At 48.8% G+C, this 25,554-nt stretch overlaps 2 protein-coding genes across 2 annotated transcripts in view; one reads left to right on the top strand and one right to left on the bottom strand.

Moving 5' to 3' along the window:
• Positions 1-8,365: 8,365 nt before the first annotated feature.
• LOC147678728 (IgGFc-binding protein-like) overlaps positions 8,366-25,554 on the bottom strand; it is a 247,706-nt gene continuing 230,517 nt past the window's right edge. The window contains exons 90-95 of the mRNA XM_086946187.1: positions 24,437-24,625; positions 20,793-20,886; positions 19,370-19,425; positions 11,386-14,323; positions 9,474-10,058; positions 8,366-8,865 (exon numbers count right to left, since the gene is read on the bottom strand). Of these exons, the coding sequence (XP_086802313.1) occupies positions 14,274-14,323; positions 19,370-19,425; positions 20,793-20,886; positions 24,437-24,625 (389 nt within the window). The 3' untranslated portion in view covers positions 8,366-8,865; positions 9,474-10,058; positions 11,386-14,273. The remainder of the gene's footprint in view (positions 8,866-9,473; positions 10,059-11,385; positions 14,324-19,369; positions 19,426-20,792; positions 20,887-24,436; positions 24,626-25,554) is intronic.
• Positions 8,372-12,023, top strand: LOC147678729 (uncharacterized). The gene is made up of 2 exons (XM_086946188.1): positions 8,372-11,293; positions 11,345-12,023. Exon 1 carries the CDS (start codon positions 9,225-9,227, stop codon positions 10,914-10,916), a length of 1,692 nt encoding a protein of 563 aa, XP_086802314.1. The 5' UTR covers positions 8,372-9,224; the 3' UTR covers positions 10,917-11,293; positions 11,345-12,023.

The raw sequence follows: 25,554 nt of genomic DNA, 5'->3' as shown, positions 1-25,554 counted from the left end.
ACAAAGTGTTGTTGGAATTTCTACATATATTACCTTTCCTCTGACTATTGCGGTCGGATCCCATTCGCTGTAATTGACTAATAGTACTCCTGTGCATTTGGACACTGTTGTGCATTTACAAATTCTCTTGGGCTGGGCTTTTTAGATCTTTTAACCACGTAGAAACTTCCGAATACCATTGAGGGAGCATCTACACCTTTTTCTATTCAGTCAGAATATTGCGCCAACATCACTTAGATTACTCTGGCGGAATTAGATTTAACGTTGCCCGCATCGTGGGACTGATTATTCCTTTGACACACACAGTGGGACCTTGTCTGTACAGGAATTTTTTGCCCTGATGAAGTTCCTATAAAAGGAACGAAACGCATTGGCTGTTGTCCTGTCATCTTTTATCCTAAAGCAGAATAAAGAATATTGAAAAGACCATATTGACTGAAGTGTGACTTCATCCCTGGTGCTGTCTCCATCTTTTCTCTGATTCTGCGACTAAGGCAATTTGTGCCTGAAAACAATGCTTGATACACCTGGCCCTTAGATTAGGAACCCCCAATAACATCCTATGGAGACATCACTATCTTGGGATGGGCTGGTTATAAGGTGCAACAACACCCACTTCCAGAAGTCACGACATTCTTTCGGGAAATGAAAAAACCCCGAAGTTAGTCATCCTTATTAAGTGCTGAATTCCTCTGTTCTGTTGCTGTCCTTTATGCCCAGGACTCCAGATTTCTCACAGAAGACCTCTCCCTGTGACTGCGAACATGAAGATACATACTTGAGAGCTCCTAGCATAGCTGACACTGCCTTCCTTTCATGGAGTACTGAAAAGCAGGAATTTTCGATAAATATTTCCTACTAATTTGCATGTGCATTAAATATTCTGTGTAGATATTTTGTTTATATTTATTATGAAATAGAATTAAGATGTAACTTTTTTGGGGGGCACAATTCATGAGTAAGGTGCCATTTCACCAGTGGCAAAAACCCCTGTGCTGTGCACGCAGCGTTTCTCAAGAGTTTTCCAATACGTGAAGGGGGGTTTCGCAGATTACAGACCGGCGTAAGTGATCGAACGATTGATTTCAATCAGCCCGTATGGATACATTTGAAAAAATGTATCTAAAAGAGAAAATCTGGGAGCGCTTAACTTGTGTTGAGGCAACAACAGCCTGTGTTCCTTTTTCTTTACCAGAATTGCACAAGTTACTACTTGTGTAGCGATATATCTGTAAGAGACATTAGTTAGTGATAGATTCCTTACCTTAGAATATCCCCAGGCATCAGACTGGATCCGGAAAGTTTTACATCAGCAGTACCCTTGCGCATCGGTAGGTGACAACGTGCGGCTCTGTGTCGGTCGCTAGGGTCGTAAGCGCCGAGATGACGTCACAGAAACTATTTAGGCGCCACCCATGCGCGCTGACATCAGTTCTGTACACGACTTTCCGCGCCAGGAACGCAGAGCCATGCAAGACACTGACCACTGGTGCCATAAAACTAGGGCCCTGAAAGGGATGACCTTAACCCTAGAAATCAGTTCGCAGAAGGGGGAGGATGGGTGGGGCCGTAAGGAATCTATCAATAACTAATGTCTCTTACAGATATATCGTTACACGAGTAGTAACTTGTGCATCTGAAAGAGACACAGTAGTGATAAATTCCTTACCTTAGAATAGATACCCCAGCAATACCAACTCCGGTGGTGGGTCAGTGAACAAGATTACACCAGAAAGTCACAGAGAACAGAACGGCCAAAGAAGCTGTCTCTCCGAACCTGACTGTCAAGGCAATAATGTTTGGTAAACGTGTGCAGCGAGGCCCACGTAGCTGCCTGACAAATGTTCTGCAAGGGAACGCTGCGTCCCAAGGCAGTAGTGGCTGCCGTTGCCCTGGTGGAATGGGCAAGCAGCCCCACAGGAGGCTCCTTCTTAGCAAACGAGTAACAGGCTTTGATGCAAAGAAGGACCCACCTGGAGATGGTCCGTTGTGCATGGCCCAGCCTTTTTTGGCACCCACGTAGCCAACACAGAGCTGGTCATCCACCCGGAACTGTTGTGTGCGCTTCAGATAGAACAAGAGCGCACGTTTTGGGTCCAGGCGGTGGAGCCTCTCTTCCTCTTTTGAAGGATGCGGAGGCGGAAAGAAGATGGGCAAAGTAATGGTCTGCCCGATGTGGAAGGGCATAACAACCTTTGGTAAGAAAGAAGGACGGGTCCTTAAAACCACCTTGTCCGGATGAACAGAAAGAAAAGGAGGTTTAGAAGAAATAGCATGGAGCTCACTAACTCTTCTGGCAGAGGTGATAGCTACCAGGAAAGCCGTCTTTAGAGTGAGAAGACGTAAAGGACAGTTATGAAGGGGCTCAAAGGGAGCTCATATCAGATATGTCAAGACAAGGTTTAAGTCCCATTGAGGCATTATGAACATCACAAGAGGAAACGTGTGCGTAATGTCTTTCATGAAACGGTTAACAACCGGGGACTTAAAAAGAGAAGGCTGATCTAGAAGCCGTAGAAAGGCGGAGATGGCCGAAAGATAACCTTTGATAGGGCCCAGAGCAGAACCCTGCTGAGCCAAAGAAAGAAGGAACAGAAGGACCTCAGAAAGAGGGTTAGAAAGGGGGGATCCACAGCGATAGCTGTGCACCATGCCACAAACTTGTTCCACCTGCAGGCGTATACCACTTTAGTGGAGAGACGCCTGGCTGCCAGAATGACATCACAGACTTCGGAAAGATAATCGAAAGCTGTCAACTGTCGCCGCTCAATCTCCACGCATGTAGGTGGAGGCTGGACAGGTTCGGGTGGAGGACCGCCCCCTACCACAGTGACAGAAGATCCTCCCGAAGAGGCAGTCGGATTGGGGAATCGATCTCCATGTTGAGTAGCTCGGGATACCAGTATCTTCGTGCCCAATCCGGAGCCACAAGGATTACTTGGGCCCGGTCACGCCGAATCTTCTTCAGCACTCTGGGCAGAAGTGGTATAGGCGGAAAGAGACCGCAGCTCCACGTCGAAAAGCGTAGCCGAGCGAGTGCCTCCATGGAAATTCCAGCGAGCAGAATTTATGACATTGAGCGTTCTCTTTGGTGGCAAATAGATCTAAGCAAGGCTCTCCCCACTGCAGAAAGAGACCTTATGCACGCCCGAGTTCAGACGCCATTCGTGTTCCATCAAGCACCGGTGACTGAGTTTGTCCGCCCTGGCATTCAGAGAACCTGCCAGGTTTTGAACCACCAAGGTAATGCCTTGATGTTCCAGCCATGTCCAGAGGGGCCGAGCCTCCTGACACAGTGTCACCGACCCCACCCCGCCTTGTTTGTTGTAATACCACATGGCAGTGGTTTTGTGCGTGAACACCTGCACTACAAGTCCCCGGACAGAGGGAAGGAATGCCTTCAGTGCAAGTCGGATCGCCCGGAGCTCCAAAAGATTGATATGGAGCCGGGACTCCACCGGAGACCAGAGGCCTCTGATCTCCGCTTCTCACAAGTGGCCCCCCATCCCAGGAGGGACGCATCTGTCACCACTGTGTGCTCCGGTTGGGGAAGGGAGAGGGATCTGCCATTGACCAAATCACGATTCATGAGCCACCACTTCAATTGACATGCAGTGCCCTCCGAGATCTGGATGTGATCACACAGGTTGCCCTAATGCTGGGCCCACTGAAACTTCAGGTCCCACTTCAGAGCCCGCATATGCCATTTCGCATGTTGCGCTAGCAGGATGCAGGAGGCCATCAGGCCCAGGAGCCGGAGGGTCATCCTGACTGAAACCCGGGATAGAGGCTGAAAGATCGGAATCATAGCCTGAATATCCCGGACTCGCTGCTCGGGAGAATAGACCCGAAACCGCGTCGGATCCAGCACCGCTCTGATGAAGGAGAGCTTCGAGAGGGTCTCAGGTGGGACTTTGGCACATTGATGGAGAACCCCAGTAGATGCAGGAGGTCGGCCGTATTCTGAAGGTGGCTGATGACTGTTTGTGGCGAGCCCGCCTTCAACAACCAGTCGTCGAGGTAGGGGAAGACTGACACCCCTGACCTGCGCAGATGAGCTGCGCCATCACCTTTGTGAACACCTGAGGGGTGCTGGGGAGCACGGAAAACTGAAAATGCTCCTGGCCTACCGTGAACTGCAGGTAGCGCTGGTGGGCCGGCAGGACGGGGATGTGAAAATAAGCGTCCTGCAAGTCCAACACTACCATCCAGTCTCCAGGGTCGAGGGCAGCCTAGACCTGAGCCAGAGTAAAAATCTTGAACTTCTCCTTCCGGAGGAAGCGATTGATGTTCCTGAGGTCCAAAATGGGTCGCAGGCCCCCTTTGTCCTTCTTGGGGACCAGAAAGTAGTGGGAATAACAACCACATCCTACTTCTGGCCCAGGAATGTGCTCGATGGCCCCCTTGATCAGGAGGGCCGTAACTTCCTGCTGGAAAAGACAAGATCCCCGACATGCGGTGGAATCGAGGTGGCATGGCTGGGGGGGTAGACTCGAAGGGGAGGTAATAACCCCTCCGGACAATCTGCAGCACCCACCTGTCCAACGTGACAGAATGCCAGTGAGGGAGGTGATGTTGAATCTTGCCTCCCACAGGCGTGGGGTGCACCCCAAAGCTCGGATCAGGAAGGCTTTTGGGCGGATGCTGCAGGAGCGGAGGTGGACTGACCTGCCCATTGACCCCCTGTGCCGGATTGGGGAATCGATCGCCATGTGGAGAGACCTAAGGACTAGGCAGTAGCCCGAGAGTCCTTGAAACGCTCCAGCACACTGTCTGCTTTATCGCCAAAGAGGCGAGTACCATCAAAAAGCATGTCCATGAGGGAACTCTGGACATCTCCCGAAAATCCAGTGGACCGCAGCCAGGCATGGCAATGCCTGGCCACTGTTGTGGAGATCGCTCTCTCTAAAGGGTCTGCGGTGTCCAGCCCACATGGAATGGCAAATTTAGCGGCGTCGTTACCCTCAGCAACAGCCTGGGAAACGACAGCTCAAACCTCTTTTGGGCATTGGGTCAGCATCTGTGCCACTGTGTCCCACACCGCGTGACAGTAGCGGCCCAAAAGGCATGCAGTGTTGACTGACCGCAGCCCCAGGCTGGCAGAGGAAAATAACTTTTTTCCAAATTGCTCCAGCTTTTTCGATTCCTTATCTGACTGGGCGGTAGGGAATGCACTTTGTGAAGTGGAGGCCTGAATGACCAGGCTCTCCGGAGTCAGATGATTAGTTAAAAAGGCTGGGTCACCTGGTGATGACACCAGGCCACGTTCTTGTCCACAGGAACCCCCGTGGCTGATCTGGACCAAGTGCCCATCAAAACAGTCGTCAAGGCCTCATTGAATGGTAGCAGAGGCTCCATAGAGCTTGCTGCCAGCTGGAGAACTTCAGTGTGGAGGTTGGTTTTGTGAGAGACAGTAGGCAGATCGAGGTAAAGGGCCTCAGCTGCTCTACGGAGCACTGCAGAATAGGTGCTGCCTTCCTCCATAACAGCAGAAGGAGACATAAAACACGGCTCAGAGGAGTGTTCAAGGCCACCTGCATCCTCCGAGTCCTCTGCCCACTCATGTTCGGACTCGCACTGCCGTGCAAGAGGGTCCTCCAACCCCTCCCAGTCATCCCCCTCCTCCACGGCCTGAGGCACAGGCGGCAGCAGCGGGGAGGTACGGGGTAAACAAATTCTCCAACGGCGTCAGAAACAGTGCCGGGGACGGCGCCAATCGGCACTGGTCCGGCTCCATGTCCCAATTTTGGTCCCAAGTTGGGGGGAAATTACCCGGAAATTCGGGTAAGGGCGGAGGTGGAACAAACGGAGTCCGTGCCGGCGCTGGGAACAGAGCCGCAGGGGGCGCCAGGGCTGGAGCCACCGGCAGAGGGCCTGCCGGAGCTGCCGGCAGCACCGACGGTGGAGGTGAAGGCAAGCAAGGGCCCTCCATAGGGACCGCGGGGCCTGAAGGCGCACCGGCGGGAGCCCTAGGCCTGAAAAGGTGGTCCATGGTGGCAAGAAACTCTTGTACCTGGGTCGGAGTCGCCGACGGACTCGGATAAGGTGGGTAGGCGGCGGGACTCCTAGGCTCCAACGGAGCCGCTGGGGAAGAAACCCTGGCTCCCTCGTCCGCATCCAAAGATCGACGGGGGACGTCGGAGAGTGAACACGCTTCTTCGACTTCTTGTGGTGACATCTCTTACCCGATTCCGAGGGCGAAGACTTTGACCCTGAGGAGCGATGATGATTACTCCGCGGACAGTCCCTTGAGCGACCCCTGGATCTCGAACGGCCTGGAGACGACTGCCGGGCCTCCAGCAGCTTTCGGGACCGATCCCGCAAAGCCTTCGGAGCCATGGCCAGACATTCGGGACATGACCGAGAGTCATGGTCACGCTCCAGACAGTAGAGACAAACGTCATGGGGGTCCACCACCGACATCATACTGCAACAGGACCTACAGGATTTAAATCCAGGCGTCCCTACTTGGCACCAGGAGTCAAAGACTCAAAAGAGAAGAGACAAAAGTCTCAAAAAGTTAGTCAAACAGTGACTAGGGTACGTGCTCTAACCAGATCTGCGCTTGCTGGCACAGAAAAAGAAAGAACTGACATCAGCGCACATGGGTGGAACCTAAGTAGTCTCCGTGACGGCATCTCGGTGCTTACGACGCCAGCGACGGATGCGGAGCGGTACAATGCCACCTACCGACTCACAGGAGTACTGCTGATGAAAAACTTTCCGGATCCAGTCTGACGCCTGGGGATATTCTAAGGTAAGGAATCTATCACTAACGTGTCTCTTTCAGATAAATTGGCTATCAAACATACTCAATGTATCCTATTTTTGGTTTCTGAATCTTTCTGATCAAATGATTGATCCTTGCTTGATTATTTCATAAGGCATTAAGAAGAATCTAAGTGACTGGCACAGTGTTTTTCCTGCTTCCAAAACACGTCGCCCACGGGCATGCAGCTTTCTAAAGGACCCATGAATATCCTTACTGCAGTGGAGAAATAACACTAATGGTCATTGTGTCATACCTGGAAATATTGGATTATGTAATGGTTCTCCTTGTATGTACCCTACAGAACTCTTTTCAACTGTAGTGGTTGCGATTGTCCATAAATAATTACCAGATAGGAAATTTGACCTAATTTGGACTGCCACACAGGTACCTATGGAAGAGTTACCGTGTCTTTTATGAGCCATACACCACTCTTAGTAATCACAAGGCCATTATACAGGCTAACTTGAAATAAATCCATAGTCCTGAAGAAGAACCGTGGAGATGTTTTTCACTCACACTCTTTGAATAGGGGTCGAAAAGTCGACGTACAGATCAGATGTCCGTACTAGCACGTAACATATTGGTGCTCAAAATTAAGGCTAAATAAGAGGAATATCGCCCAGCTATGGGGAGCCGTTCACACGCCAACAATAGAGACCTGGAAAAGGGACATGGATTGGTGTATGTTCAGGGAAAAGACAGTATACGTGGCACGGGGGTGCCCCCGAAAATGGTCCCATATATGTAATGACTGGAATATATATTTCGAGGTAATATCTGTACTCCCCGACCCTTCCCACTCATGATGAGCCACCTTGACCGTAAATAAGTAACAACTAACACGTAATGACTCATGTACTAACCTGAAAGTTAGTACATGAGTCATTATGTAATGCTGTAGAGGAGTATCTGGTCAATAAAAATAATTATAAAAAAATAATAATAAGGCTATATGTGTTAATTCATATGCTAAGTTACTACGGATGCTAAGCGAACAAATGATTTTTCTCTTCTCTGTGTATTGTAAATATCAAATGTTTTGTTTGTGTTGACTATATGGTATTAATCTATGCAATGATGTATGGTGTTGAACTGTCTTGTGCCTTTATAGATTTGTATATGTAGTGTGCTATACGATATATGACTGCTAATATATCGCTCACTTTTTGAGCCAATAGCATCAGTATCAGTGTGTTTTTTTGCGTCTGTATGGTATTCCATGTGGACTATATACCATTGATTGGTTTTCCTAGTGGTCAGGACAAAGTAAAAGTTTCAAAGTAATTCCGCCCTGCTTGACCGAACCAAACTAGTAGTACATACTGCTCTAGTCTCCCAGGTTCTGTGAGATACTGGGTTACCCTACTAATCTTTAAAGATAGCATATTTGGGGGCACATTTTCCATGGTCGGTTTAGCTGAATTTCAAAATGTTTTAAGGAGATGTTTGTGTGGTGTTTACCTCAGCAGTAGCTGTTTGTGTAGTTTGGAGATGTTTGCAGTCTGCCATCTCCTCTGTCTATGCCCCCTGCTCCCCGCACTGCCTCCTCAACCTTATTCATGTCCCCCCTAGACACCCCATAGGAGACAGAAGGCTGGTGAGTATACATTGTTTATTCGCAGTGCATGGACTGATTGCTCAATTTACAAGCTACTATTACATTAATTACAATCTTACGAAAACATTGTGTCACATAAAAAGCATATATAAGTTAAGGAAGGTTCGGAAAAATGTCCACCCCTGTCCTGCGGAGAACTGTATTTATTCACATATGTAGAACTCCCCCCCCCCCTAAAACCAGGGCAGGCCTTCGGCCAGGCCCACCCAGGTATGTTTCTGTTCATAAAGTGCTTTGTTTACTTTGTAAGTTGGAGCTCTGTGTCTGTCCCTACACCTGCAAAGGCCTCAACCCGCAGTTTGCTGGACACAGGTTACTCCGATTATACAGGCTCAGGCCTCATACAGCTGAACTATCCCTCAGGCCGTACAAGATTAGGACTCAGAAAGCAGAGCTATCCCTCGCCTTGTTAATATCATACCTTCTTACGTCTCAGACAGCAGAGGTGTTCTTCATGTTACAAGAATCTTAAAGACTCAAGCCTCAGACAGCAGAGCTATCCCTCAGGTTACAAAGATCTTACAGCTTCAGGTCTAAAACAGCAGAGCTATCCATTGGTTTACAAAGATATTACAGCCTCAAGCCTCAGACAGCAGAGCTATCCCTCAGGTTACAAAGATCTTACAGCTTCATGCCTCAAACAGCAGAGCTATCCTTTGGTTTACAAATATATTACAGCCTCAAGCCTCGGGCAGCAGAGCTATCCCTCAGGTTACAAAGATCTTACTGCTTCAGGTCTAAAACAGCAGAGCTATCCTTTGGTTTACACGGTATTACAGCCTCAAGCCTCAGACAGCAGAGCTATCCCTCAGGTTACAAAGATCTTACAGCTTCATGCCTCAAACAGCAGAGCTATCCTTTGGTTTACAAAGATATTACAGCCTCAAGCCTCAGACAGCAGAGCTATCCCTCAGGTTACAAAGATCTTACAGCTTCAGGCCCCAAACAGCAGAGCTATCCTTTGGTTTACAAAGATATTACAGCCTCAAGCCTCAGACAGCAGAGCTATCCCTCAGGTTACAAAGATCTTACAGCTTCAGGCCTCAAACAGCAGAGCTATCCTTTGGTTTACAAAGATATTACAGACTCAAGCCTCAGACAGCAGAGCTATCCCTCAGGTTACAAAGATCTTACAGCTTCAGGTCTCAAACAGCAGAGCTATCCTTTGGTTTACAAAGATATTACAGCCTCAAGCCTCAGACAGCAGAGCTATCCCTCAGGTTACAAAGATCTTACAGCTTCAGGCCTCAAACAGTAGAGCTATCCTTTGGTTTACAAAGATATTACAGCCTCAAGCCTCAGACAGCAGAGCTATCCCTCAGGTTACAAAGATCTTACAGCTTCAGGCCTCAAACAGTAGAGCTATCCCTCAGGTTACAAAGATATTACAGCCTCAAGCCTCAGACAGCAGAGCTATCCCTCAGGTTACAAAGATCTTACAGCTTCAGGCCTCAAACAGCAGAGCTATCCTTTGGTTTACAAAGATATTACAGCCTCAAGCCTCAGACAGCAGAGCTATCCCTCAGGTTACAAAGATATTACAGCCTCAAGCCTCAGACAGCAGAGCTATCCTTTGGTTTACAAAGATATTACAGCCTCAAGCCTCAGACAGCAGAGCTATCCCTCAGGTTACAAAGATCTTACAGCTTCAGGCCTCAAACAGCAGAGCTATCCCTCAGGTTACAAAGATCTTACAGCTTCAGGCCTCAAACAGTAGAGCTATCCTTTGGTTTACAAAGATATTACAGCCTCAAGCCTCAGACAGCAGAGCTATCCCTCAGGTTACAAAGATCTTACAGCTTCAGGCCTCAAACAGTAGAGCTATCCCTCAGGTTACAAAGATATTACAGCCTCAAGCCTCAGACAGCAGAGCTATCCCTCAGGTTACAAAGATCTTACAGCTTCAGGCCTCAAACAGCAGAGCTATCCTTTGGTTTACAAAGATATTACAGCCTCAAGCCTCAGACAGCAGAGCTATCCCTCAGGTTACAAAGATATTACAGCCTCAAGCCTCAGACAGCAGAGCTATCCTTTGGTTTACAAAGATATTACAGCCTCAAGCCTCAGACAGCAGAGCTATCCCTCAGGTTACAAAGATCTTACAGCTTCAGGCCTCAAACAGCAGAGCTATCCCTCAGGTTACAAAGATCTTACAGCTTCAGGCCTCAAACAGTAGAGCTATCCTTTGGTTTACAAAGATATTACAGCCTCAAGCCTCAGACAGCAGAGCTATCCCTCAGGTTACAAAGATCTTACAGCCTCAAGCCTCAGACAGCAGAGCTATCCCTCAGGTTACAAAGATCTTACAGCTTCAGCCCTCAAACAGCAGAGCTATCCTTTGGTTTACAAAGATATTACAGCCTCAAGCCTCAGACAGCAGAGCTATCCCTCAGGTTACAAAGATCTTACAGCTTCAGGCCTCAAACAGCAGAGCTATCCTTTGGTTTACAAAGATATTACAGCCTCAAGCCTCAGAACAGCAGAGCTATCCCTCAGGTTACAAAGATCTTACTGCTTCAGGTCTAAAACAGCAGAGCTATCCTTTGGTTTACACGGTATTACAGCCTCAAGCCTCAGACAGCAGAGCTATCCCTCAGGTTACAAAGCTCTTACAGCTTCAGGCCTCAAACAGTAGAGCTATCCTTTGGTTTACAAAGATATTACAGCCTCAAGCCTCAGACAGCAGAGCTATCTCTCAGGTTACAAAGATCTTACAGCTTCAGGCCTCAAACAGCAGAGCTATCCTTTGGTTTACAAAGATATTACAGCCTCAAGCCTCAGACAGCAGAGCTATCCCTCAGGTTACAAAGATCTTACAGCTTCAGGTCTCAAACAGCAGAGCTATCCTTTGGTTTACAAAGATCTTACAGCTTCAGGCCTCAAACAGCAGAGCTATCCCTCAGGTTACAAAGATCTTACAGCTTCAGGCCTCAAACAGCAGAGCTATCCCTCAGGTTACAAAGATCTTACAGCTTCAGGCCTCAAACAGTAGAGCTATCCTTTGGTTTACAAAGATATTACAGCCTCAAGCCTCAGACAGCAGAGCTATCCCTCAGGTTACAAAGATCTTACAGCTTCAGGCCTCAAACAGTAGAGCTATCCTTTGGTTTACAAAGATATTACAGCCTCAAGCCTCAGACAGCAGAGCTGTCCCTCAGGTTACAAAGCTCTTACAGCTTCAGGCCTCAAACAGCAGAGCTATCCTTTGGTTTACAAAGATCTTACAGCTTCAGGCCTCAAACAGCAGAGCTATCCCTCAGGTTACAAAGATCTTACAGCTTCAGGCCTCAAACAGCAGAGCTATCCCTCAGGTTACAAAGATCTTACAGCCTCAAGACTCAGACAGCAGAGCTATCCCTCAGGTTACAAAGATCTTACAGCTTCAGGCCTCAAACAGCAGAGCTATCCTTTGGGTTACAAAGATATTACAGCCTCAAGCCTCAGACAGCAGAGCTATCCCTCAGGTTACAAAGATATTACAGCTTCAGGCCTCAAACAGTAGAGCTATCCTTTGGTTTACAAAGATATTACAGCCTCAAGCCTCAGACAGCAGAGCTATCCCTCAGGTTACAAAGATCTTACAGCTTCAGGCCTCAAACAGCAGAGCTATCCTTTGGTTTACAAAGATATTACAGCCTCAAGCCTCAGACAGCAGAGCTATCCCTCAGGTTACAAAGATCTTACAGCTTCAGGCCTCAAACAGCAGAGCTATCCTTTGGTTTACAAAGATATTACAGCCTCAAGCCTCAGACAGCAGAGCTATCCCTCAGGTTACAAAGATCTTACAGCTTCAGGCCTCAAACAGCAGAGCTATCCTTTGGTTTACAAAGATCTTACAGCTTCAGGCCTCAAACAGCAGAGCTATCCCTCAGGTTACAAAGATCTTACAGCTTCAGGCCTCAAACAGCAGAGCTATCCTTTGGTTTACAAAGATATTACAGCCTCAAGCCCCAGACAGCAGAGCTATCCCTCAGGTTACAAAGATCTTACAGCTTCAGGCCTCAAACAGCAGAGCTATCCTTTGGTTTACAAAGATATTACAGCCTCAAGCCTCAGACAGCAGAGCTATCCCTCAGGTTACAAAGATCTTACAGCTTCAGGCCTCAAACAGCAGAGCTATCCTTTTGTTTACAAAGATATTACAGCCTCAAGCCTCAGACAGCAGAGCTATCCCTCAGGTTACAAAGATCTTACAGATTCAGGCCTCAAACAGCAGAGCTATCCTTTGGTTTACAAAGATATTACAGCCTCAAGCCTCAGACAGCAGAGCTATCCCTCAGGTTACAAAGATCTTACAGCTTCAGGCCTCAAACAGCAGAGCTATCCTTTTGTTTACAAAGATATTACAGCCTCAAGCCTCAGACAGCAGAGCTATCCCTCAGGTTACAAAGATCTTACAGATTCAGGCCTCAAACAGCAGAGCTATCCTTTGTTTACAAGGTATTACTCATGTCATGGAAAGGGTGCATGGTCAGGCCTTGCACAGGCCTCCTAGAGCAGAACTATTCTACTGGTTGCATGGATTCTGCAGGCTCATTAGATACAGCAGACATATCCCTCAGGACACAGATTATACAGACTCAAACAATGGACAACATAGATATCCCCCTAAGGAACTATTCCAGAACTTCCTCCTAGAAAGAGCTTGCTCCCTGCAAGTGCTTTGGATGTAGTCTTTGTCAAAGTCTTTCCAAACTTCAGAGGGATGAAGAGACTGTGGCAGGAGAGCGCCCTCAGGTGGAGATGGCTTTCTTTGCAGCAGTGATTAAGTTGGAGTTCTGACAGCAAACGCTGAGTGGCACTGCTCTGCAGCAAAACTTTGGTAGCATGGCCCTGTTGCTGAGGGGAAGCCAGGAAACTTGACATTAAAGGTTGGGTTGTGGCACTCAGCAGCAGATGTAGAGCGGTGCACTCAGTAGCAGAGCTTGAGTCTGTATGTTCAGCAGCAGAGCTTAAGTATGCTTGGCAGCAGAGCATGAGTAGGTAGGCCTGGCAGCAGAGGTAGAGTCGGTGCACTCGGCAGCAGAGCTTGAGTTGGTACGCTTGGTAGCAGAGCTTGAGTAAGTACGCGTGGCAGCAGAGCTTGAATAGGTACCCCGTCAGCAGAGGCAGCGTAGGTACGCTTGGTAGCAGAGCTTGAGTTGGTACGCTCAGCAGCAGAGCTTGAGTAGGTAGACCTGGCAGCAGAGGTAGAGTCGGTGCACTCGGCAGCAGAGCTTGAGTCTGTATGTTCAGCAGCAGAGCTTGAGTTGGTACGTTCGGCAGCAGAGCTTGAGTAGGTACCCCGTCATTAGGGGCAGCGTAGGTACGCTTGGTAGCAGAGCTTGAGTCTGAATGTTCAGCAGCAGAGCTTGAGTAGGTAGGCCTGGGAGCAGTGGTAGAGTTGGTGCACTCGGCAGCAGAGCTTGAGTTGGTACGTTCAGCAGCAGAGCTTGAGTTGGTACGCTCAGCAGCAGAGCCTGAGTAGGTACCCCAGGCGGTAGATTCTGTGCACTCGGTAGCAGGGTTTGAGTAGTTACGCTTGGCAGCCCATCATGAGTACATATGCTTAGCAACAGAGGTTGAGTCAGAGTGCTCAGCAGCTGAGGGTAGTTTCAATAATCTGCAACACAATGAGTCTGAGATCTCAGCTGCAGAGGCTGCCTTGGACCATTAAACAGCAGAAGTAAAGTTAGAAGGACAGCTCTGGGGGGCTGGAGTTAAAGGTCTGGGAGGGACAGCGTGAGTTGGAGTGCTCGATCACAGAGTCTGGATTGCAGTGCTCTGACGGAGTAGTTAAACGCAGTGCTCTGATGCAGAGATTGAGTTGTGCTACCCTGTGGTAGAGCTTCATTCCCTTTTATGCTTCCAAAGAGACAGCAGGCAATGGAAGAGTCGCTGCTTTCAAAACCGAGTGAGCGTCTCAGACGGGAAATCCACACTCTCATTGGGCACTGGAATAAGAAGAGGGCAAAGTTAGGTTCAAAGAAGACTTCTGTCCAGAGAAGAGTGAGACCATGAGGAAAGAGAGAAGAGAGGGAAGGAAAGGCAAGACATCCGTGGAAAGCATCCACATGATCAGGTGTGTGAAGAGCCACAGGATAAGCAACAACAAAGGGCCACTATGTTAGAGACAGAAATAGACTTTTTAGAGTAGGGTGGGGAGGGGACAGACAAAGTCGTACATTTGTACTCTGGGGGTTATTAATACGAGGTCCCCTGATATCCATTTCCTCCCAGCTGGAACTGCCTGCATGTTGTACATTCAGGGTCTCACTGGCCGCACTCATAACCAGCAGACTGGACTACGGCAACACCCTCTATGCCGGAATCAACAGATCCCTCTTACATAGGCTACAGACTATCCAGAACGCTGCAGCCAGACTCGTCCTCGGAACCCCACTGCACGAGCACATGACCCAACACCTACGTGACCTCCACTGGCTCCCCGTCGAGAAGAGAGTTACCTTCAAACTGCTCACCCACGTCTACAAATCTCTCCACAACATTGGACCCAAATACCTCAACGAGAGTTTCCCTCCACGTACCCAAGAGGAACCTTCCCTCCGCAGACCTCGCACTCGCGAAGACTTCCCGCATCCGCAGAACCAGAGCAGGAGGAAGACCTTTTTCCTACGTCACAGCCAAAGCCAGGAACAAGCTCCCTGTGAACATCAGACACTCCCGGACCCTGCACACCTTCAGGAAGAACCTTAAAGCCTGGCTTTTCGACTGAACCGGAGCTGCACCCCCCTCCCTTGAGACCCTCACGGGTGAGTAGCGTGCTTTATAAGCCCCTGATTGGTTGATTAATTGATTGATTTAGAGCAATCTGATAGTGCCCGACGGGCTGGTCTGAAAGGTCAGTCTGTGGGCCGGTTTCTTGGCTGCTTGTGGGCCGGTTTTATGGTCTGATGGACCAATTTTTACTGTTGATTTTCCTGATAGTAAAACAAACATTGCCTGCAGCAAGCTCAAAGCCATACAATCTTCCATATCATACAAAGCACTTATAGTGTGCCTTTAACAGTTGAAAACTGCCCCAATTTGCAAACACAGGATATTTTTTAGGTATCTAATTCACTAATGAGGACCACTTTTATTTTGGAGCCCGGGCCTATTTTCTGTCCCAGTCCGACCATGTGCGCATGTTTCAGGATCACTGTGTTTATTCTTATGATAATACACTTTTGCTTTTCTAAATACCAATGTAAATTACTTGCTCTCCTCTTCCTGACATTCTCCCACTGTATTAGAGAAATGTGCAAAATCCTTGCCCTGAAGTCCGAGACACATGCGTACAGGGTATCAGAACAGGGGCAAGTCGGTGATAGAACCGGACAAAACCCTGAAATCAGAGCACAGCGGCATCTTGTTCCTCTCATCACAGGTTGAAAATGGAGCTACTTAAGATGGAACACAAGATTACTTTTCTGTAACTACCATTCTCCAGGATTGATATCTTTCAAAGATGATGTGCTGGACTATGCATTAGTTTGTGTAGCTTATCCACCTCGTTGTGTGCGTCCAGAACTCACCTAATGCAGTGGGTACTCCACGCCCTACCATAGCAGTATCTTCAGATGTCATAGGGTAATGTAAAGCACACAAACACAAGACTCAGCCAGGAGACAGGAGGGTCGCATGTTCATCGCCCCTTGCTACTATTTTTGCCCCAATTTTTTCCCTATATCTGTTTTGACTTCTCGCTTTTTTGCCTGGCTTCTGATTGGCTCTTTTCTCCTTCCCAATGTCAGGAGGAGTTTGTTGTCTTGCTTCCAGTATTCAACACAGCTGCAACCAAATGCTACAAGACTGCCAAGAAGGGTTTTCAATCTTGAGGGTTGTCCTCCTAGCTGGGACTATCTTAAGGAGACACGTGACACCTTTCACTATGCTGCTCTGTGCAGGGTGGCTCTGTGGCTACTGGGAGCAGCCGGCCATCCCTTGGGCAATCAAGAAGACGACGCAACTGGCCTTTTCAGTGTCCACTCCTTGAGAGACCTTGCTTGAATTACACAGAGTTCGCGGTATCCAAGAGTCTTCCTCTGGTTCTCAGAAAGGTCAGGTTGTGATGGAGAATGTCTTTTTCTTCTTCAAGAGGAGGATGGGGTGCTTCTAATCTGTCCGAAGCTCTAAGGACCAGAACAGCCGGGCTTTGAGCCAAAAGCGACCAGGAGGCCACAAGGATGCCACCGTGATCACTTTGCATTTCCCTTTTTTGAATTTGTAAATGAACCGAGGGGATCAGAGGACAATAGTCAGCACATATCCTTGACTGCTGGCCACATTATTGGTAACATCTCCCCCCCCAGGTCTCGGCTGTCGCCTGCCACAGGGACAGCTCCAGAGGTGGCGTTCACAGTCCCTTGGCCATGTCCTTTGTTGGGGCTTCCTTGAGCACCTACTCTCACCATGCCAGTCATTCCAAGCCAGGCTGATCTGTGAGATAGCTCTATAGACCAGGAATCTGTTTCATGGATGTGGTTCCTACATGAACCAAGTGCCCAAACCTGAGGCGGTGGCACCCCAAGAGGAAGACAATTAAGTTTGTAGTAAAATACAAAAGTTGGCCCTGCCAGTTCGGTTCTCAGGCTCGATGCAGCCTTTCCGGCCACAGAGATCACACTTGCCGCCCCCAGAGTTATCATACGAAAGAAGGTTTCTATTCTGGACCTTTGATTTTGTAGTCCACTTCAGTAAGTTACCTGCATGGGTCCTTGGGCAACAACAATTTGAAAGGGAAGGCCTCATTAAAGTCCTTATGATCTCACTCATTAGACCAAGGCAGGTTTAAGGGCCGCCATCGCCCCGCCTTCAGTACCAAGGATGGTTCTGCTGGTCGAACTCTTTGTGTAGAGGCGCATCGGGGTCTTCAGCGATGCACTGGAGGATGCCGGAGGGGAGCGTTCCAAAGAGAAACTCATACATCATACAGAAGGGCTTAGCCCCTCTCTTGTCCAGCAATGCCTTGTACGGCTCGGATAAACCTCATGTCCTGAGGAGGACGGTGCAGGACTTTCAAAGCCAGGCTGGCTTGATTGTCCTCTCCCGGGCGCGGATTTGAGCTGACGGTTTTCCTGATACATGGAGCTGTGATGTCCTGGTAGTCTCAACAACTTTGTGCTTGTCTTCGGGGACAGGAGTGAGCCCAAAGGCGGGGACTGAAAACGAATGATGCTGTGCTGGAACCTCTGGTCCTTCCTGTGCAGGCTGCAGCCGGTGTCCTGGAGACTGCAGGGCACAGAAAGGCCACCTTTCAGGAGCAAGGGCTGAGGCTTTGGAACAACGCCATGCTGAGTGTTTGTCTCCTTTGAACGTGCTTTAGAAATGCCAACCCTGAACAGACCTATAACCGTTTCTTACAGCAGTGCAGCTGTACCCAAGATCCAGGCACACCAGAGGTAAAGCGCAGTGCCACACCAGACGACTGCCCAACAACCAAGAACTGCCCAGAGACAACCACTGACTGCCCAAAGACAATCACTGACTGCCCAAAGACAACCACCTACTGCCCAAAGACAACCACCGATTGCCCACAGACAACCAATGACTGCCTAAACACAAGCACTGACTGCCTAAAAACAACCAATGACTGCCCAAAGACCACCACTGACTGCCAAAAGACAACCACTGACTGCCCAAAGACAACCACTGACTGCCCAAAGACAACCACTGACTGCCCAAAGACAACCACCTACTGCCCAAAGACAACCACCGATTGCCCACAGACAACCAATGACTGCCTAAACACAACCACTGACTGCCTAAAAACAACCAATGACTGCCCAAAGACCACCACTGACTTCCAAAAGACAACCACTGACTGCCCAAAGACAACCACTGACTGCCCAGAGACAACCACTGACTGCCCAGAGACAACCACCGACTTCCCAAAAACAACCACTGACTGCCCAGAGACAACCACTGACTGCCCAGAGACAACCACTGACTGCCCAAAGACAACCACCGACTGTCCAAAGACAACCACCGACTGCCCAAAGACAACCACTGACTGCCCAAAGACAACCACCGACTGCCCAAAGACAACCAATGACTGCCCAAGGACAACCAATGACTGCCTAGAGACAACCACTGACTGCCCAGAGACAACCACCAACTGCCCAAAGACAACCACTGACTGCCCAAAGATAACCACCAACTGCCCAAAGACAACCACCGACTGCCCAAAGACAACCACTGACTGCCCAAAGACAACCAATGACTGCCCAAAGACAACCACCGACTGCCCAAAGACCACCACAGCGCCAAAGGGCATACAGGTGCCAACAGGTCATTGCCCAAGGTGCCGCCAGCACACCGCTGAAATAAGGTCCAGGCGACTGGCAAAGGGCTGGGCAATGGTAGCCATAATCAACTCAGCTCTGACACCCAGAGATATGCCCTCTGGTGCTACATGTAACGCCTAACAATGCAGCAGCAAACCAACTCAAGGTGCTATGACGCTACGTCAACGGCAAATGTGCGCTATACAAAAACCATTGAACAAAGCAAGCTCACGCTTAAGAAAACCAGGGCAAGTCGTAACCATTTGGACATGTAAAGTGCTTGGTAGCTAGAGCCGTCACCGGCTCGCCCTTCCCTCGGGTTCTTGCCCCTCTTGTTAAAGAGACTTTTCTAACTTTGGGTGCGGTCTTAAAGAGGTTCTGCTAGAACTCCAGAATTCTGCCCCAAACCCTGCTCTAACGGCTTCTTTTCATTTCTTAGGTCCAGTTTAAGTGGGTTCAGTAAGAAGGTTAGAGCCTTCCCTGCCCCTTGCTCTAAACGCTCCTCTTGATGTCTTAGGCAGAGTCTTAACCCCTTCGATGCTGGTGACGGAACCATTCCGTCATCAGTCACGGTTGAGCTGTGCTGATGACGGAATGGTTCCGCCACGACCACACCCATTATCATTGGGGCCCAGCACAGGAGGAAAATATCATCCGCAGCGATGAGGTTAAGGGGGCACCTCTGAAACCCCAGAACTCTACTTTACTCACCCTCATCTTGCTGGGAGTCCTGAAGCTTCACTTTATCGATTTTCCAGACTTTCTTGCTGTTAAGAAAACAAATGTTCAAATATTTATTACAAAATATCAAAAGACAACATCAAAGCACAGAACACAAAATCCCTAAGTAAAGGTGATATGGGGAGCAAGGAAAAGACATTGGGGCATATTATCAAGACAGGCGATAAAATTATCGCCACTTTATCGGCAGAAAACTGCTGATAAACCGGCGATAATGGGCTTGATAATATGCTCTATAGAATTCCAATCAAAGCCTATGTTAGATGTCTTCACATCTAACATGGGCTTCAATTGGAATTCCATAGAGTATATTATCAAGCCCATTATCGCCGCTTTATCGGCAGTTTTCTACCGATAAAGCGGCGATAATTTTATCGCCTGTCTTGATAATATGCCCCAATGTTTTAATTGTTTTCGAAATAAGTGCTTTATTTATTTTTAAATAAATTCCTACCATCTGTTCAGAAGAATGCTCTTGAGAAAGCAGCCAGGAATGAGGAATTATTCAAATCTTTTTTGGTCAAATGCCAATTGGGACACGTGGGAGAATTTACTAAAACTAATTGGAACATGGCTCTTGCATCACTGGGGTGCAGTGAAAACTCACGCGTGTAGCAAACAGACCCCTGCCTGAGGTACATGCAGAATCCGTTCCTCGCCACATACCTGCCGCTGTCCACAGCACACACCTGCCGCTGTCCATGACACACACCTGCCGCTGTCCACAGCACACACCTGCCACTGTCCATGACACACACCAGCCGCTGTCCATGACACACACCTGCCACTGTCCATGACACACACCTGCGGCTGTCCACAGCACAGACCTGCCACTGTCCATGACACACACCTGCCGCTGTCCACGACCCACACCTGCCGCTGTCCACAGCACACACCTGCCACTGTCCATGACACACACCTGCCGCTGTCCATGACACACACCTGCCGCTGTCCACAGCACACACCTGCCACTGTCCATGACACACACCAGCCGCTGTCCATGACACACACCTGCCACTGTCCATGACACACACCTGCGGCTGTCCACAGCACAGACCTGCCACTGTCCATGACACACACCTGCCGGCACACACCTGCCGCTGTCCACAGCACACACCTGCCACTGTCCATGACACACACCAGCCTCTGTCCATGACACACACCTGCCACTGTCCATGATACACACCTGCGGCTGTCCACAGCACAGACCTGCCACTGTCTATGACACACACCTGCCGGCACACACCTGCAGCTGTTCAACAGCACACTCCAGCTCCTCCCCATAGTAAGCACTAGGTCCTTCCCACATCACACACTCCTCCCCAAGGCGCACACACACACATTCACATCCAGGGAATGCTTCGTTCCCAGTTGCGGTGCCGGTGTACATTACCTGACTCTCCGCCGGTACAGACAGACCCCGGTGATGGCGATGAGGATGACGGCGATGGGCACCAGCACGCCAATGAGGATGATCGTCACATTATCTGCAAAGTTACAATATCTGTTAGTCTAGTGCTTACTACCATTTTTAAGGTCTTATAGGCTTTAGGACTCTGGCCATACTTTACTTTACCTATGTAACTGGTTCACCGGAGCTGAAGAGCCCTTTTGAAACCGTGTCCCATGTGTACTGCTGGTGCCAGGGGCGGTGTCTCGTATGTACTGCTGGTGCCAGGGGCGGTGTCTCGTATGTACTGCTGGTGCCAGGGGCGGTGTCTCGTATGTACTGCTGGTGCCAGGGGCGGTGTCTCATGTCTACTGCAGGTGTTAGAGGCAGTGTCTTGTATGTACTGCTGTTACCAGGGCTTTGTCTCATGAGTGTTGCTGGTGCCAGGGTTGGTGTGCCTGTGAAATGTTGGTGCCAGGGGTTGTGTCTTGTGTGTACTGCTGGTGCCAGGGGCTGTGTCTTGTGTCTACTGCTGGTGCCAGGGGATGTATCTTGTGTCTACTGATGGTGTCAGGGGCTGTGTCTTGTGTCTACTGCTGGTGCCAGGGGATGTATCTTGTGTCTACTGCTGGTGCCAGGGGATGTATCTTGTGTCTACTGATGGTGTCAGGGGCTGTGTCTTGTGTCTACTGCTGGTGCCAGGGGCTGTGTCTTGTGTCTACTGCTAGTGCCAGGGGCTGTGTCTCGTGCTGGAGTTGGGGGATGTTTTTCACCCCATCTCAGCGACATCAGGAGCCTGTGGTCATGTCACGTGACATGAGGGAGCAAGCCGATAAAGGCCTGGCCCAGGCATTGGTCCTTTTGGACTTATCTGCGACATTTGACACAGTGGATCATTGGATTTGGATCGCCGGTGTCATGGCGGCAGGCCTGCAGGGCTCAGCGTTATACTGGGTGAAATCTGTCCTTCACGACGGCTCTGTCGGTCCGTCTTTCCTTTCTGCTCCACAAAGGTCCAATTAAACTACGGAGTACCTCAGGGCTTCTCCCTATCCCCCCACTCATCTTTATATTCGCCCTCTCTGGTACATGTCCTACAGAAGCAGAGGGTAAAAATATACAACGATGCAGCTGCTCTTTAACATCGGCAATACCCCGGAATCTAGGGCGCTATTTCAAAATACCATGCTATAGATGCGGGATTTGATGAATAGTCATCGATTAAAGCGAAACTCGGATTTATCCGGGACCCACCATGTTGGCATATTTGTTATGCAAATAAACCTGCAGAAATGTTCTCCACTAACAAGGTGTTGTGTGGTTTATTTATGTATGTTGCTGTATAAGAACTGAGGAATGTTGCCGATATTGGCACTATGGAACCCCAGATTTTGGGTCCTGGAGATGGGCTCACCTCCTACACCCAAAAAAATAGTTATAAAGTCTCGCAATCCTCATTGACGAGGAACTTTCTATGAAACCACAGATAGGAGCAGGGATCTCCTCGTGCTTTTTCCAACTCCGTAAAAAATGAAGAAAATTAGGAAACATTTTATCTTTGAAGCCATCATCCAGATAATAAGTGCCCTAGTGATGTCCCGGATGGACTATGCAAACTGAATCAGAGGCTACGGATAGTTCACAATCAGGCAAGCCAGCTTTGATTTGGCGCCAACCAAGATACTGCCATATTAAGCCTCTGATGGGAAAGATATATTGGCTCCCTGTTGCCCAGGCGACCATTTTTACAACGGGTTGCATCATTTTTAAATCACTTTATGAAAAAAGCCCAACTTTTGTGTCGTCCACAGTTCAGAGCTACCTTACCAGATGCAATCTCAGATCGGCCCACCATAACCTGCGAGTTGTTCCCAAGTTTAAAAAGAATAGATTGGATGGTGCCAGATTCTCTGTGATGGACCCACACCTATGGCACTCTCTCCTCCATGACATCAGAACTAAAACAGTCTATCTGAGATTCAGGACACTCCTAAAAACCTGGCTTTTTAAACCAATTCATGGATAAGTTTTTACATTGTGATCCCTATTACTTACTTAGCCCCATGAAACCTTTTGGTGTACGTGCACTTTATCAAATGCTGGGTAAGATAACATACCATCAAGAGACTCGAAACCATCAATTCATCATTTATCAAATTCATTCTAAGCCTTTATTGCCATTCCTAGGGCATAGTGGGATTTGTAGTCCTGCACACATCTTTTATGCAATGTTTCTGGGCTTGCATGCATGTGTTTATTCTTGTTGTAATACATTTGGGAGATGGCAACTTTTGTGCCACTTAGTATTCTGGTGCATTCTGGGATTTGCAAGCATTGGACAATTAGCTTCTCCTCCTTTCAACTGTCCCGAAAGGCACTTAGGTCTCCTTTGACTGTGGCACCGGGCGGATTCATTTTCCTCGCCTGCATAGATGTGTTTCCTTCATGTTAGACATACAGTACTCTCCACAAAAAGAGCACAAAGTGCACACTGTGGTGTACAGAAACACACAATAAAATCTGCCCCAGGTCATTCTGGACTTTGGGACTTGTAGTTTTGTGTGTATGGCTGAAGTATCCAGGGGTTGGACGCTGCTTCCTGCCCTTGAACACCAGGTTCCTTGAGGAAAGACAGTGATGATGAAGGCCAAAGTGCCAGTTGCTCATGTTTGTAGGAGGGACTAAACTCTGTTGTTGCCTGGCGATGGCTCTTTCTCTGGCTAGATGCCTCAGATCGACACAACTCTTAAAGAGGAAACTGTGTTACCTCTGTTTTCTGGAGGATTATACTCTGCCGCCCTTCCCTACACCATGCACAGACTGGGAGAGCCTTAATCCGTCCTGAAGCACCACACACTCCGGCCTGGATTAGATGTGGCTGGAGACAGAACCCCCCGCAGATGCTGCAGGAAAGGCTAAATCCGTCCATCATCTGTGTGCTTTTGCTTTCTCACCCTAAGTGCTCCAGGTATGCCCAGACGAGGGTCCTGGGCTCACTGTGCCAATGGATTCAAGCTAGCCTGGCTGAAGAGGGATGATGCCCCAAAACCGGTCCCAGGATGCTTGTGTCTGGTCCATGGGGGACCTGGCTTCTCAGTTCTGGATGGACTGTTCCCACGAGGCACAGGGTCAAGACTAATTTGCATATGGCCAGGTCTAAACTGGGGTGGCATGGTGGGCAAAAGAACTATGGATTTAACCCAGATCTCCTGACTGGGGGTGAATGTTTGATTTGTTCTGCATTCCGTCCATCATCTGTGTGTCATTTGCTTTCCCTCCCTACGTGTGCTGGGTATGTCTAGACATTGGTCCCAGGCTCACTGTACCGCTGGATGCAAGCTAGCATGGCTGATGAGGGTTGATCCCAAAACTGGTCCCTGGATGCTTGTTTCCGGTCCTGGGGCCCAAATGCATTTTGGGAATCGAAGTCCTTGTACTCATCTCACAGAAGAAGCATTCTAACACTTACTTGGGACAGCTCCAATGCTTTATGAGGGCTTCAGCTCTCCGCTTAACTCTTAGCCTTCTGCTCTCAGTAACAATAAAACTCCAGGCGTGTCACTGGACTGCAAGGGAGGCAGCCTTCACATCACATCCAACCATGTACCCTCCCTGAAAAAAACTCTATCGCTCACACCAAGACTTACCAGTTGGTTCAGGACCAGGGAGAGGAGAGGGGCCAGGCGAGGGGCCCGGTGAGGGGCTAGGCGAGGGCCCAAGGAGATCACTCTCACACAGACTTCCGGTGTAACCCTGGTCACAGACGCAGGTAAAGCCTGCCGACTCCGGTAGACAGGTTCCTCCATTCTGGCAGGGGTTACTCAGGCATGGGCTGACTGCAAAGAAGGAGAGGGAAAAGCAATTACTGATGAGAGAGAAGAAGAGGTAAACCATTCACAGCTGTGAGATAGGAAGAGGGAAATCAATCATAGCTGTAAGAGAAGAAGAGGGAAACCATTCACAGCTGTGAGATAGGAAGAGGGAAATCAATCATAGCTGTAAGAGAAGAAGAGGGAAACCATTCACAGCTGTGAGAGAAGAAGAGGGAAAACAATCACAGCTGTGAGATAGGAAGAGGGAAATCAATCATAGCTGTAAGAGAAGAAGAGGGAAACCATTCACAGCTGTGAGAGAAGAAGAGGGAAAACAATCACAGCTGTGAGATATGCAGAGGGAACCCCATCACAGATGTGAGAGAAGAAGAGGGAAACCAATCATCGCTGTAAGAGAAGAAGAGGGAAATCGTTCACAGCTGTGAGAGAAGAAGACGGAAACTAATCACAGCTGTGAGAGAAGAAGTGGGAAACCAATCACAGCTGTGAGAGAAGAAGAGGGAAATCAATCATAGCTGTAAGAGAAGAAGAGGGAAATCAATCATAGCTGTAAGAGAAGAAGAGGGAAACCATTCACAGCTGTGAGCGAATAAGTGGGAAATCGTTCACAGCTGCGAGAGAAGAAGACGGAAACTAATCACAGCTGTGAGAGAAGAAGTGGGAAACCAATCACAGCTGTGAGAGAAGAAGAGGGAAACCAATCATAGCTGTGAGAGAAGAAGTGGGAAATCGTTCACAGCTGTGAGAGAAGAAGACGGAAACTAATCACAGCTGTGAGAGAAGAAGTGGGAAACCAATCATAGCTGTAAGAGAAGAAGAGGGAAACCATTCACAGCTGTGAGCGAATAAGTGGGAAATCGTTCACAGCTGTGAGAGAAGAAGTGGGAAACCAATCAGAGCTGTGAGAGAAGAAGAGGGAAACCAATCATAGC

Source organism: Lissotriton vulgaris, chromosome 12 (assembly GCF_964263255.1).
Source record: "Lissotriton vulgaris chromosome 12, aLisVul1.2, whole genome shotgun sequence".
In the NCBI taxonomy this organism is placed as follows: domain Eukaryota; kingdom Metazoa; phylum Chordata; class Amphibia; order Caudata; family Salamandridae; genus Lissotriton; species Lissotriton vulgaris.
This window is presented reverse-complemented; position numbering and strand designations above follow the sequence as displayed.